We start from the raw sequence: 13230 nt of genomic DNA, 5'->3' as shown, positions 1-13230 counted from the left end.
AAGAGACTGGTATAGGTACAGCCCTTATGATTAATTTCACCATTGCCTTTGAGATCTATTCAGTCATTATAACCGTAATGGATAATTGCTGGAATTGATTTCAGATAATAGCGCCTTTAACCTTGCATTTCCCTAATCACTCTCTTTCTTGCTGTGTGCAAATATGAAAAACATCAGATACTCTAAAGTTGAAGCAGAGGTGGAGCAGCTGGGAGGGAGAGGAATCCCTGTCTCAGCAACTTCCACAAAGAAATAGCAACATCAAAATAAAGGCAATCTTCCAGTCACCAAGGATAAATAATCATCAAAATGATGAATAGCTCTGGTATTTTCCTTTTCCCTCTAACACAGAGTGACAATCTATTTCTTAAAAAACAACAACAACAACAACAAAAACACCCACATCCGTTGAAAATTCACCACAGAGGTATCCACACAAAAATGATATTTTTAACCAGAAGTATTTTGAATCGAGTCTGAAAGCATAAACTGTTTCACTAATTACTATATGTAATATATTTATAGCTTTAATTGTTTTTCCCCAGGTCTCAAGGGACGTATTTCTTCCAGAAGCACAGTTGCTGAAGCAAACATTTATTTGTATTGTTTCACAGCAAAGAAACGGAAGTACCCAACCAGCTACTATAATTCTGTAAAATCAACTGCCAGAGAATTTTGTTTAATTTATACCTTTGCTCTAAGTTATGCCTGAGGGTCTGCCTTACTTTTCTTTTTGAACTTGACAGAAAATAGTCTGTTATAATAAAACCAATTAAAAAGATACTGATACATTTCCTACCAGCCACGTAAGTTTCAGGCAAACTTACTGCCCTTTTCCTCCTTTCAAGAATGCCATCTAAAATTGATAAATATTAATTAATTATTAAAGCCAAAATATACTTTATATGTACCCTTGAAGGAATATGCTTCTTAAAAAATGACATTTCCTCATTGCAAAAGGAATAGATGTTCATTGTGGAACACCTGGAACACACAAAAAATTATAAAGGAAAAAATCAATCTATAATCTCACCCACCAGAGACAAGCATTGTGAACATTTTGGAAGCTGTCTTCCAATGAAAGAATAGAATCCTTGATTAAATCTTAAAAATGATCTTCTATTCTGTAATATAAAACTTCTTCAACAAAAAGCTTTGATACAATTACTCCTCTGGAACTTATATTTCTTGTAATATTTGGGAAAATATTTGATAGCAAACTTGATATCTATGGTTTAAAACTTCTGCCATATTAGGCCGGGTGTGGTGGCTCACGCCTGTAATCTCAGCACTTTGGGAGGCTGAGGTGGGTGGATCACTTGAGGTCAGGAGTTCAAGGCCAGCCTGGTCAACATGGTGAAACCTGGTCTCTACTAAAAATACAAAAATTAACCGACCATGATGGTGCATGCCTGTAATGCCAGCTACTTGGGAGGCTGAGGCAGGAGAATCACTTGAACCTTAGAGGTGGAGGTTTCAGTGAGCCAAGATCATGCCACGGCACTCCAGCCTGGGTGACAGAGCGAGACTCCGTCTCAAAAAAAAAAAAAAAAAAAAAAAACAACAACAAAACCCACACACAAAAACAAAACCAACTTCTGCCATATTTGCCATATTAAATATTAAGTAACAGGTCCTAAAGTCTAAAAGATTTTGATTGTTAAGCAATATGCTTGTGTAAATGTAACAATGACACTGTCAAAATAAGCCTTGAGACAATCCTAGTAGACACTTTAGCGAAATGCATGATTTGGTTGCTAGACATACTTTAAGCATATCCCAAAGTGAAACCATTTCAGAAAATTCAACCAAATTTAGGTAGCCAATCTGCGGAGGCATGAAAACATCTTCAAAGGCTTCTGTGAGCATCATAGTATTTAATAAAAGAGAGGATCAACCTTGCTTTATTTTGCCTATAATTGGAGATTGCCAGGCTATATTTAGTTATTATGTCTCCATGTATTGAAGGTTAAGTACATGTATTATCTGGGATGTTTCACAGAAAACCATCTTGAAAGTCAGAGCTGCAATTCAAAAGAGTACCTGAAGTGGAAGTACCCAACCAGCTACTATAACTGGCTGGTTGGGTACTTCCGACTGGCTAGTTGGGTACTTATGCTTCTGATACTAGCAGATTGCTGCTAGTAAGGCAGAACTTAAATTTTTAGTTTCTCTTGAAGCCATATCTAAGGATATGTATAGTATTCTCTCTTCCATTGGAAGCCTAGAAGGAGAATGTTAATAGACACACACACACACACACACAAAATTAATGTATCCCCAACATGGTAATCAATTGTCTTATCACTTTTTTTCTATTTATTACAACTTTCAGGGCATTTAATTTCCATACTCAAAAGTCTTCATGGAAATACTTTCAGGCATGGGATGTCTAGGGCTTTCTACATGCATACTATTAAAATTCATTGCAATAAATATCATGAGAACTTACCAGTATGTTTTTGACAACCAACTCTTGTTTGCACATATATATTCAACTGTGAGTTCACAAGAAAACACCAAGACTTACATGCAAGGTAGAGTTATTGCATTAATAGCAGACTTGAACACTGAGCCAAAAGACTTAGAGTCCAAAAGCTACCCCACCTCCAAGGATCAGTTTACTGTCAAGAGAAACAAACAAACTCCCCCTCCATATACTGAGAGGGCCAAGTGAAATAAACAACGGTCTTTGAAGCATCAAGGCCAACAGCCTCCCTGCGTGGCGCTTACTTGAGAGCTGTTCTGTAATGGTAGATCGCTTCCTTGTTCCGACCTTGGTCCTTCAGGAAATTGGCATAGTTGTAGTGAACCTTGGCATTGTGGGGCAGGGTTTGAACTCCAGACCTAAAATGAATAAATTTTTAAAAAGAATTATTTAACAAAGAATATTATTGTCAGATTCCTTTATGTTTTACTCAGTTTCATGAAGCTGTATTTGAAATGTCCATTGTATTCTAAAACAAGGCATTGTAGCCTACAAGAAGGCTTCCAAAATTTATAAATTATATAATTTACTAAACATTGCTTTCTATAGAAAACAATGGAGGCAGTAGAGTGTTATGTGTGGCTGAACAAGCATGCTAACTGTGTATGAACAAAATGCCCTTAGCATATAAACATAGGACCTTTGTTGTGCCAGAGACACAGCTGGAGTCTGGGTAAGGCTCTGTCGCAATTCCTGAGGCTTTTTTTTGGCAGCATAGGAGGGTCCAGTGGTATACCTGAGAGCACATTGTACAACATGAGACACACACAACCTTGCGATTAACAAGCCAATCTGGCTTTCCTAATTTATGGTGCAGGGGGCAGATGCACCCACACTGGGGCTGCTGCAGAGATAGGCCCTGCCGAGGCTGATTACAAACGGTTTTCCTTCTAGGGAGAATTGCAGCATTGGGCCAGCCGTTTCTTCCTTTTGCATCTGTCTCTGGAGCAGGCTTCTTTTTCATGGAGACTTGATGAAATACCCTAAGTGATCTCTGAGTGCACAATAAAGAACCAGAGGAAAAAAAAGATTTAATGGTTTTCGTAAAATGAGAATAGCTCATAACCACAACCTGCTCTAGAAAACATGAGATGTAACACGCAGTGTCCTCTATTCTCTGTCTTCTTTCTCTTTATTCTTTCTCGCCATTCTTGTTTCCTTCAATGTGGAAACCCATGCAACTGGTTAGTGTGAAAGACTCTCTCTCACTCCCCTCCCATCTACAAGGTCATCGCTTCCTCCTTGGTATTGCACAGTTCTCGGGGTTGAAAGGAAAACACAGCATACTTCCAGATCTAGGAGTATACATGGGGACTCAGAAAGGTCCTTAGTTACTCAACAATGGAGGGTGATAAAGTCAGGCTTATTTGAGAAAATTATGACATGCCAGGCCCTCATATAATCTGTATGAACGAAAGTGGTGGAAAAAAGGCAAAAGTTAATGTAGGCCCAAGCAGAATCATTAAAAAGGATCAATTCCAGAAGTGAGATCATTTGATGAAATCAGTTTGCAAGCATTTCTCTAAGCTGAAGTAAATGGTACAGTTGTTTATCACCTACATAGAGTCTCTTCAGTACCACACACTGTGCCAGGCGCTGGGGATACAATATGGTTAGAGTCCCAGCCCTCAGGGAGTTTATGAGGGTGAAGAAGTAGGAGGAGGGGATTATAAAATGACATGTAACAATAGGTGAGCAGGGTATCAAGGAAGCACAGCATGCTTATCCCAGAATGGGATCAGAGGAGGCTTCCAGAAGGCAGTGAAGGTGAAGCTGAGACTTTAAGGATAAGAAGAAATGAAATTAGCCTCTGGAGGAAGAGGCAGCAAGATGTCCTATGCAGAGGCCCCCAAGAAAACAGAGCATGGGGCTTTTGAGGGACTGGAAGAAATTCAGAGTGGCTGGATCATGCTAAGTCTTAGAGTGGAGAGAGTCTAATGGGCCCTGTGAGTCACAGTGGAGACTTCTCGGGGGGTTATCTGAAGAGCAGCAGAGAATCAGCACAAAGTCTCCAACAGAGAAGTGAGGGACAGGGTAGCAAAAGAGAAGGACTGAGCAGTCTTCTAGCTGCAGTGCATGGAGACCTCCTGGGGGACTGCTGAGGAACCTCAGAGAGGAGAGGAGAGGAGAGGGAAAGGGAGGAAGGGGAAAGGGAGGAGATGGGAGTGGAGCAGAGAGAAGATGAGAGAAACAGAATAGTCAGAATTTCAGCAGGGGCCATAGGGAGGAACGGAAGGATTCAGGAGACATCCAGGAAGCAGAGGTGGCAGGTGGCAGGTGGCAGGATAAGGTGATGGTTGATTCTTTGGAGAATAGCCCTGCATGTTCATGTCGATTCAGTTTTTTCCTTCCTCCATTCATTCATTCGCTTATAGATTTCCTTTTTTTTTTTAAATTGAGATGGTCTACCAAAATAAATCATTACAAAAAGGATCATTATAGACTGGCCTCCTTACCAATAAGTTTTGTTGGAAATTAACCTTTCCCTATACTAAGCCTGGGCCAGTTGTTTTTTTTTTTTTTTTTTTCAAATGCAGATATAATTATTCTACAGATAAGAAAATGAGGCTTTTCTGAGAGACATTAAAAACCTAGTTTAAATGGTCACTGTACTGGTCTGCTCAGGATGCCATAACAAAACACAAAACCCATAGACTGGGTGGGTGGATTAAACAACGGATATTTATTTCTCACAATTCTGGAGGCTAGAAGTTCAAGATCAAAGTTATGGCTGATTCGGTTTCTGATGAGGGTTCTCTTCCTGCCTCGCAGATGGTCACATTCTAGCTATGACCCATATGGCATTCCTCGGTGTGTGCACACAGACAGAGAAAGCTCTGGTGCCTCTTCCTTGTTTTATAGGGGCAGCACCCGTACTGGATTAGGGCCTCACCCTTGTGACCACATTTAACCCTCATCACTTCCTCACAGGCCGTATACCCAGACACAGTGAAACTGGAGGTTACAGCTTCAATATACGAATTTGAAGGGACGCAAACATTCAGTCCATATCAATCACCAAAGCCCAAGCTCTTAATCATGAGGGAGGGCCAGCAGCAAGAGTAAGGCTGTCCAAATGCCACTGAGTGGCTGCGCCTACAGGGTTTACTTTCTGACTGATGCTTGTCTACCCTGGGACCCATCTGCCTGGGGTGATACCAACAATTTGAAGATGATACGAGGAGGGGTGGGAGCAGGAAGGGATTGTTTTATCCTTTGTAGCTGCTTCAGAAACAATGTCCACGAGATCACACAGCTAGCAAGTGGTAGGGATGGGACTTGGACCCGAGGAGTTTGGTTCTAGAGTTTCTGTTCCCTCACCTGAAGGAAGGTGGCAGGGGGAATGATAAAACATAGATGGATTTGAAGGCTATTTGGAAAAAAATTCCTGCAACTTATTTGGATTAAATGAGACAGGCAGACAACTGATGAGAGAGAGGAAGGACTGCAGGATGAGAACCTAGTTTCTGGGCAGTTGTACTTTAATGCACTACCTCTCTCAGATTACATATTTACATTTAATTTTTAATTTAAAGGTCAGATTAAGAGAAGAATTCCATACAATGTGTTAAAGCCGCTGCGGAAGTATGTTAGGGCATACTTCCTCGTTTTAGATGGGCGCCACCCCTACCTCAACTTTTGTTGAGCTTTTATTGAAATAACAGCCCCTGAGGACCGAACAAAGACTACCCCACTAAAATCCACTGGCTGGGAGCTTGAGGACCTCTCCAGAGGAGGGATCTGATGGGCATCTGTGAAGCCATAGAACAGCCAAAAGAAACAGACCATCTGAAAGCAGCAGACCCCACACTTATAGCTGCTTCAGAGATTTAAAACGCACCACAGTGGACATGGGAGTACAGATATCTCTCTGAGATACTGATTTCATTTCCTTTGGGAATACCTGAGGAATGATTGCTGGATCACATGGTAATTCTATTTTTAATTTCTGGAGGACCCTCCATATTGTTTTGCATAATGGCTGGACCAATTTACATTCCCATCAACAATGTACAAAGGTTCCCTTTTCTCCACATCCACCCCAACGCTTGCTATCTCTTGTGTTTATGATAATAGCTGTCGTAACAGTTCTGGGGCAATATGTCATCGTGGTTTTGATCTACGTTTCCCTGATGATTAGTGATGCTGAGCGCCTTTTCATACACCTGTTGCCCATTTGCTTATCTTCTTTTCAAAGACGTCATTCAGGTCCTTTGCTCATTTTTAACCAGATTAGTTGTGGGGTTTGTTTTGCAATTTAGTTGTATGGGTTGCTTACATGTTTTGGAAATTAACCCCTTATTGGATATACAGTTTGCAAATATTTCATCCCAATCCACAGGCTGTCTTTTCACTTTTTTGCTTGTTTCCTTTGCTGTGTGGAAGTTTTTTAGTTTGATGCAGTCCCATTCGTGTATTTGTGATTTTGCTGCCTGCGCTCTTGGTGCTGTATCAAAAAAATCATAGCCAAGGCCAATGTCGAGGAGCTTTCCCCTTATTCACAACAGCCAAGATATGGAAACAGCCTGAGTGTCTATGGACAGATGAATGGATAAATAATTTGTGGTATATACATACAATGAAATATTATTCAGCCTTAAAAAAGAGATACTGCCATTTGCAACGATATGAGTGAAGCTGAGGGACACTATGCTAAGTAAAGCCAGACGCAGAAAGAAAAATACTGCATGATCTTACTTATATGTGAAATCTTAATAAATGAAATTGAACACAGAGAAAACGAGAATACAATAATGGTTAGTAGGTGTGGCAAGGAGAGGAAATGAAGAGATATAGGTCCAAGGGTACAAATTTTCAATTATGCAGATGACTAAGTCTAGAGATCTCATGTACAGAAAGAGGGCTATAGCTAAGAATATGGTATTGTACATTTTAAATCTGCAAAAGGAGTAGATTTTAGCTGCCCTTACTATTAATACAAAAAAGAAAAAACAGGTAACTATGGAAGATAATGGAGATGTTAAATTGCTTACCTGCAGTAATCATTTCACTGTGGATATGCATATCAAAACATGTTGTACATCTTAATTTTATACAATTAAAAAAAGGAAAAAGAAAGACATGGAATAAAGAGGGTTGCTCCCTTTTTCTTTTTCTCTATTTTATTTTCTGTCTGAAAGAAGGATAAATAATATCATAAATGGTGTTGATGAAATTCTGGCTGCATGGAGAATACCTAAGGAGAACCAGCAATGCCCAATGTTGGCACCAGCTGAGGTTGATAAGATAGCCTGAAGGTTGTATATTTTTAAATGTACAGATGATAATTTTTTTTTCTTTTTTACCATATCTAGTGAAGGGCAATGTATTAATGTGTCAGGGGAGCCAACTCCAGGTTTTGCTAAAAACAGAGATCAGCATCTATCTTGTGCTTTACCATTTACAAAGAGCTCTTCTGTGTTCACTCACTTAAACTTTGATGACAGGGTTCCACATCTCTGAACTGGCTTCCTTTGGGGCTGAGATGAGACGAGATCTACATTTACCCTGTTCTCTGAACAAAACTTGCTGCAGACAAAGGAAAATACTCATGCTTCTCATGTACTAGAATGGGGTCCCTTCCTCTGCTTTTAAGAGGCATCCAGTAGCCAAGAAGGAAACATCCTCCTTATGGCCTAATGAGAACTTCTCACTCCTATGGTACACGGAATCAGAATCCTTGCACCACACAGAATAGGAGGACCCAAAGGATCCCTGGTGACCATTTCATTCCCTTTGTCTTCCTCTCATTTTACACAAGAGAGAGCCAAGCCTTAAACAGGATCAGTGGTCCAGTCATAAGTGACAGTATTGCATTTCTACGACAGCCAAAGGCATTTCCTATATAGATTGTGGATAGTTCTTTTCGGGGGTGGGTGCTAAAATCCTAACACTATCTTTCATTTATGATACTTTTATGGTTTATAAAATCTCCTTATTTGAATGTTAAAAAGCAACTAAACTGTATGACAGGTTGCTAGAATTTTAATATAATTTTTCAAATGACAGTATCCAACATAAATTTAGTCATATTGGCAAGATCCAGGTAAGCGTATTAGTAATGGCTTTAATAATCAAATTTCTATTAAGGAAAATTTCTAATTTTTTCTATCTAGAACTAAATAGTGCATGGTAGCAGTAAGTTTTGAAGGCAATTGTGATTATAGAAATGAATACAACTGGCATATTTATTGAAATTGATCCTTTTCTCTGTGTGATTAGCACAGTAATTCTAATTTACGTCCCACCCAAGGAATAGACAATTGGGTCTGTGGAAACATGGTCTCTGCCGAGATCAGGGCATTGTTTCATAATGGTAAGAGGAAGAAATAAGGTTCCTAACAGGCAAGCAGAAGTGGGTGGAGTCACTGAAATCCTAAGAACACACTGCTTTTTCCCATCGTTGGTTTTGACCTTTATGTTCTCTCTGTGATATTTTTCTGCTATGTTTTTCTAGGCTCTCATTTCACAATGAACAGTTTGTGAAAAAAAGGAAAATAAGCCAAAGGCAACACTTTCCCTGGAACTTAACTGGCCAGGTCACTCTTCCCTCCAGGAATAGTCTCCCTGTTTGCTTTTTTGATGCTCCAATTTCATACTTCCAGTTATTATCATGGAAACATCCAGCTTTACCCATATTTATTCCACAGAGAAATATAATATTCATAAATTATATGGCTGAACGCAAACCCTGTTAATAATTACAACAGTGATTATAAATAAACATCTCCCTTTCAACTCAGGATTTTAAATCCATGCATTTCACATATCTCCCTCACACCTTTTATTGTGGAAGACTTGATAAATAACAAAAAAGCTGCTTTAATCAGGTGTACCTCCAAGGTTTTAGAACATCAATTTGTTTTGTTGGCATCATTGGACAATAGGTCAGGAGGACCATCCCCAAATTCCTAATTGCAAAACAAACATGAAAAAAAATATTCGTAGTGTTCAGTCAGAGGTTAGCAAAAAGGAAAGGAAGAAGAATTTGTGATTCTCCTCAGTTTTGACCCCTGCCTTGACCTGAGATTTTATAATACCACACACAGGAGGGACAGTACTTATGGAATGCTTACTTTAAATCAAGTGCTGGGCTAAGCACCAGTTTCCATGGATCATTTCCTTTAGTCCTTGCTGTAACTTATCAAATAGGTAGTATTACTCTGCCTCCCATATTACAGATGAGGAAATTGAAGCTCAGAGAGATTAAGACCTTTTTGTAAGGTTACAGACCCAATAAATCGTTGAGCAGATATTTCAGCCACGGCCAGTAAATGGTCAGAATCAATCCTGAAGTTGATCAACAGTTGATGCTTAACCAAATCAGTACCATAAGACCAAAATAACATTAGAATTTCACTATCACAATGTTTATATGATTGGCAAGCAAAACTACAGCCTGTGGGCCACGAATGTGTCCATGTGTTTACATTTTGTCTTTAGTCTTTTCCCCAAGACAACATCAGAGTTAAATAGTTGCAAAAGAGACTGTATGACCCACAGAGCTTAAAATATTTTCTATCTGACCTTTACAAAAGAATATGTCAGTACCTGGTTTATATTCTTTTCCCTGGGAGGTATTCTAAATTCTCTGCCTCAGCAATTCAGAGAAGGGGAAAGAGAACTACTGTTTTTTCTACAGAGTAGGAAGATGATCTAGGCCATAAATGTTAATTGCTGGTCCGTGGATCACTTCAACAGTTCAGGAATGGGATTTAGAGAGATCCTGAGCTGGATGCAAAAGGAAATATGTTTGTCCCTTTCTAGGTGTTTTGAAGATTAGGAGAGGGAAGAGGGTTTAATCTAATCAAAGTATGTTATTATGGTATTTATTTACTCCAAACAAATGTAGGGTTCTGGACTGTCACTAGGCCCAACCAGAGCTATGCGGTGATCCACCTACCAGTTCAGCACATAAAACAGCTTCTTACTGTAAGAATTAAAGAAAATATGCCTTGCAGCTATGATCATAAATCTCTCTCTCTCTCTCTCTCTCTGCTTATACTTGAGCTAGCTTAGGTTAAAACACAATGTAAAATATAGGCATGGCAAAGTTTATGCACCTTTTGATTTTTATACCAGATTTGGGTTCAAATCTTGGCTTCTGTAAAGGCTATTTCAGCTTAGACAATTTACCCTGTCCACACCTCTGACGATACACAAGTGCTGGGTTCTTGTGCTTTTGGTGGGTAAGGTTCTTGCTGATAGAAAAAGTTTGGGCCAGGCACATTGGCCCATGTCTGTAATCCCAGCACTTTGGGAGGCCAAGGAGTAGAGACCAGCCTGGGCAACACAGTAATAACTGTTCTCTACAAAACATAAAAAAATATTAACCGGGTGTGGTGGCACACACCTACAGTCCCATCTCCTCGGTAGGCTGAGGTGAGAAGATCGCTTGAGTCTGGGAGGTCAAGGCTGCAGTGAGCCATGATCATGCCACTACACTCCAGCCTGGGTGACAGAGTGAGACTTTGTCTCAAAAATAAATAAATGAATAAATAAAATAAGATAAAATTGTGCAGGAACCCTGCATCTGTATCTCCTAAAAACACATCACGCAGTGGGATCTTTTGTGTAAAAGGAGGCCTCAGGTGGAAAGCCTGGAGCTTGACCAAAATTTGTATTTTCTCCAACACAAAGTTCTATCTTAAGATACTCTGTAAGATTGCTCATAGCATGGCCGGGCAAAGCCATCCCACATAATTAGAGAGGCCTCAGTGAGGCCATATGTTTTAGGAATGGTGTATGGTTTATTGTTTGGAACAGAGGGGAAGATGGAGTCTCTGCCAAGGGCATCAGCATCTCTAGAATTATTGTAAATTTTTCTTACTCAACTCAGCTGGCTCCTGTTTTGGGCCATTATGGCTAATTTAGGTTTTTCTCCTCTTTTAATACTCAGCTCAGACCCACAAGAGCACGATCCTTGACGGCCTGAGTTGGTCTTAGTCATCTACCCACCTACCTGTACTTATATAGTGTTCTGGGTTTAACACTACATTATAATGAAATATGTTCATGTGTCTGCCTCCCATGCAGATTCCCAGCTCCTCTATGCACATTCTCTCTCTCTGTCTCATCCTAGAACACACTGCACAGTAATAGTCTGAAAACCTTACACAGCGTTTCCCACATGCCAGAAACTGTCCTGTGCATCCTTCACATACTATTTTATTCTTACACTACACTCAGGACATAAACACTAGTATTTTACATTGTAAAATGAAGAAATTAAAGCACAGAGTGGTTAAGTAACTTGCCTAAGATCACACAGCTATTCAATGGCAGAACTTGGAGTAGAGCCAGAAAGTCTAACTCCATACCCTGCACCCAACCACTAACCTTAACGTGCCTCATAGATTCTCAGTAAATGTTTGTTTGACTGACCTAAACATTACTCAGCACAAATGAATTCATAAAAACATCTGTTCTGGCCTTGAAGGAAAAAGAACAGTCTTAATAGTCTTTTAAAGTCTCAGATTCTTAAAAGTTTTCTCAGGATATAGATAAATGATAATAGGCAAAGATTTCTAGAAAATATCAATAGCTTTGATTTGCACATTACACAAAATTTGATTTGACCACCAAAGGCCTCTTTAGTTGCAATATCTCTTTCAGCACAAATGTGGAATGGTTGTGTTTTAGAAATCAATTGATGTGAAGATACTACATACTTCCATCTAAAACAATAGAAGCTTCTGGATGCAAGGTCAATCAGCTTTTTTTTTTTTTTTTTTTTTTTTTTTTACATCTTTGGCATCAGCTGTAAAGGGTTTGAGTACTAAGTCTGCCAAAATCCATTCCCAAAGGTGCTCTGATTAAGCAGTCAACATCATTAGAAAATACAACCACTGTTAGTACCTTTATTCAGGCAAAAGGTTTAACACTGGGCAGAATTGTTTTTAAAGATTCTCATAAAAGCTCTGACTATTGAAAGAGAAAGGAAGAAAAAACTATGCCAACAGAGACTTGGAGGAAGTTATATTACTGAACTTAAATACTCCTGTGTTTACAGAATGACCTTAGTTAGCATGAGGCAGAAGGAAGGAATGAGTCTGTTGTTGGCTGTGAGAATCGTGTTTAATAGAAAGGGGTATGACAGGGACTTAATAGAATCTGATACCTAAGAGTGATTCTGCAGATCTGTGTGGAAAAAAAAAAAAAAAAAGATGCATTAAAAAAAATCCACACAAAAAACTCTACATCGAGCTCCCTACAGTACCCACTGACACGATCATAACGACAATCATGACAATGATATGTAATAATACATAAATAAAATAATCAGACATGCATGCCAGACTGACTTTTTGTTTTATATTTTAAAAAATGTCAAATTGCCAAGTAAAATCAAATACATTATTTTAAAATAGTAGAAGAGTGCAGTGAACCTTTGTCTTATTTGTTCATTCATTCATTCATTCATATTTGGCAGCCCAGAGATTATTCCCCCTTCTTACAGTGCTTGGATTTCCTGCTGGGAACTTCCCTCTTGCCTCACTTTGAGAAGTCTGGGTGGAACCCCAAGGGGCTCTGCCTGCCGTAGCTCCCTCCATGGAACTCAGAGGAGCCTTCTTGGTCAGATCAGTCATCTCAGTGCCTTGCTAGGGACAAGGGCAGGCATGTGACTAATCTTAAGTTCAACCAAAAAGCTTTCTTTTCCTAGGACTTTGATGTGTAGATCTGACAAACTGGTGTTAAGTTTACCTGTTTGTTTCTGAGAGGGTGCTCAAGACGGATCTTCC

The 13230-nt window shown here is 39.4% G+C and overlaps 1 protein-coding gene across 3 annotated transcripts in view; it reads right to left on the bottom strand.

Annotated features, from left to right (window-relative positions):
- The window catches only part of TMTC1 (transmembrane O-mannosyltransferase targeting cadherins 1), a 283499-nt gene that overhangs the window by 69618 nt on the left and 200651 nt on the right, over positions 1-13230 (bottom strand). For all 3 annotated transcript variants that reach the window (XM_030804535.1, XM_030804536.1, XM_030804537.1), the window contains one exon: positions 2734-2847. In XM_030804535.1, the coding sequence (XP_030660395.1) occupies positions 2734-2847 (114 nt within the window). The remainder of the gene's footprint in view (positions 1-2733; positions 2848-13230) is intronic.

This window comes from Nomascus leucogenys, chromosome 23, assembly GCF_006542625.1.
Source record: "Nomascus leucogenys isolate Asia chromosome 23, Asia_NLE_v1, whole genome shotgun sequence".
Lineage (NCBI taxonomy): Eukaryota > Metazoa > Chordata > Mammalia > Primates > Hylobatidae > Nomascus > Nomascus leucogenys.
The sequence above is the reverse complement of the archived record's forward strand: the minus strand, read 5'-3'. Positions and strand labels throughout refer to the sequence as shown.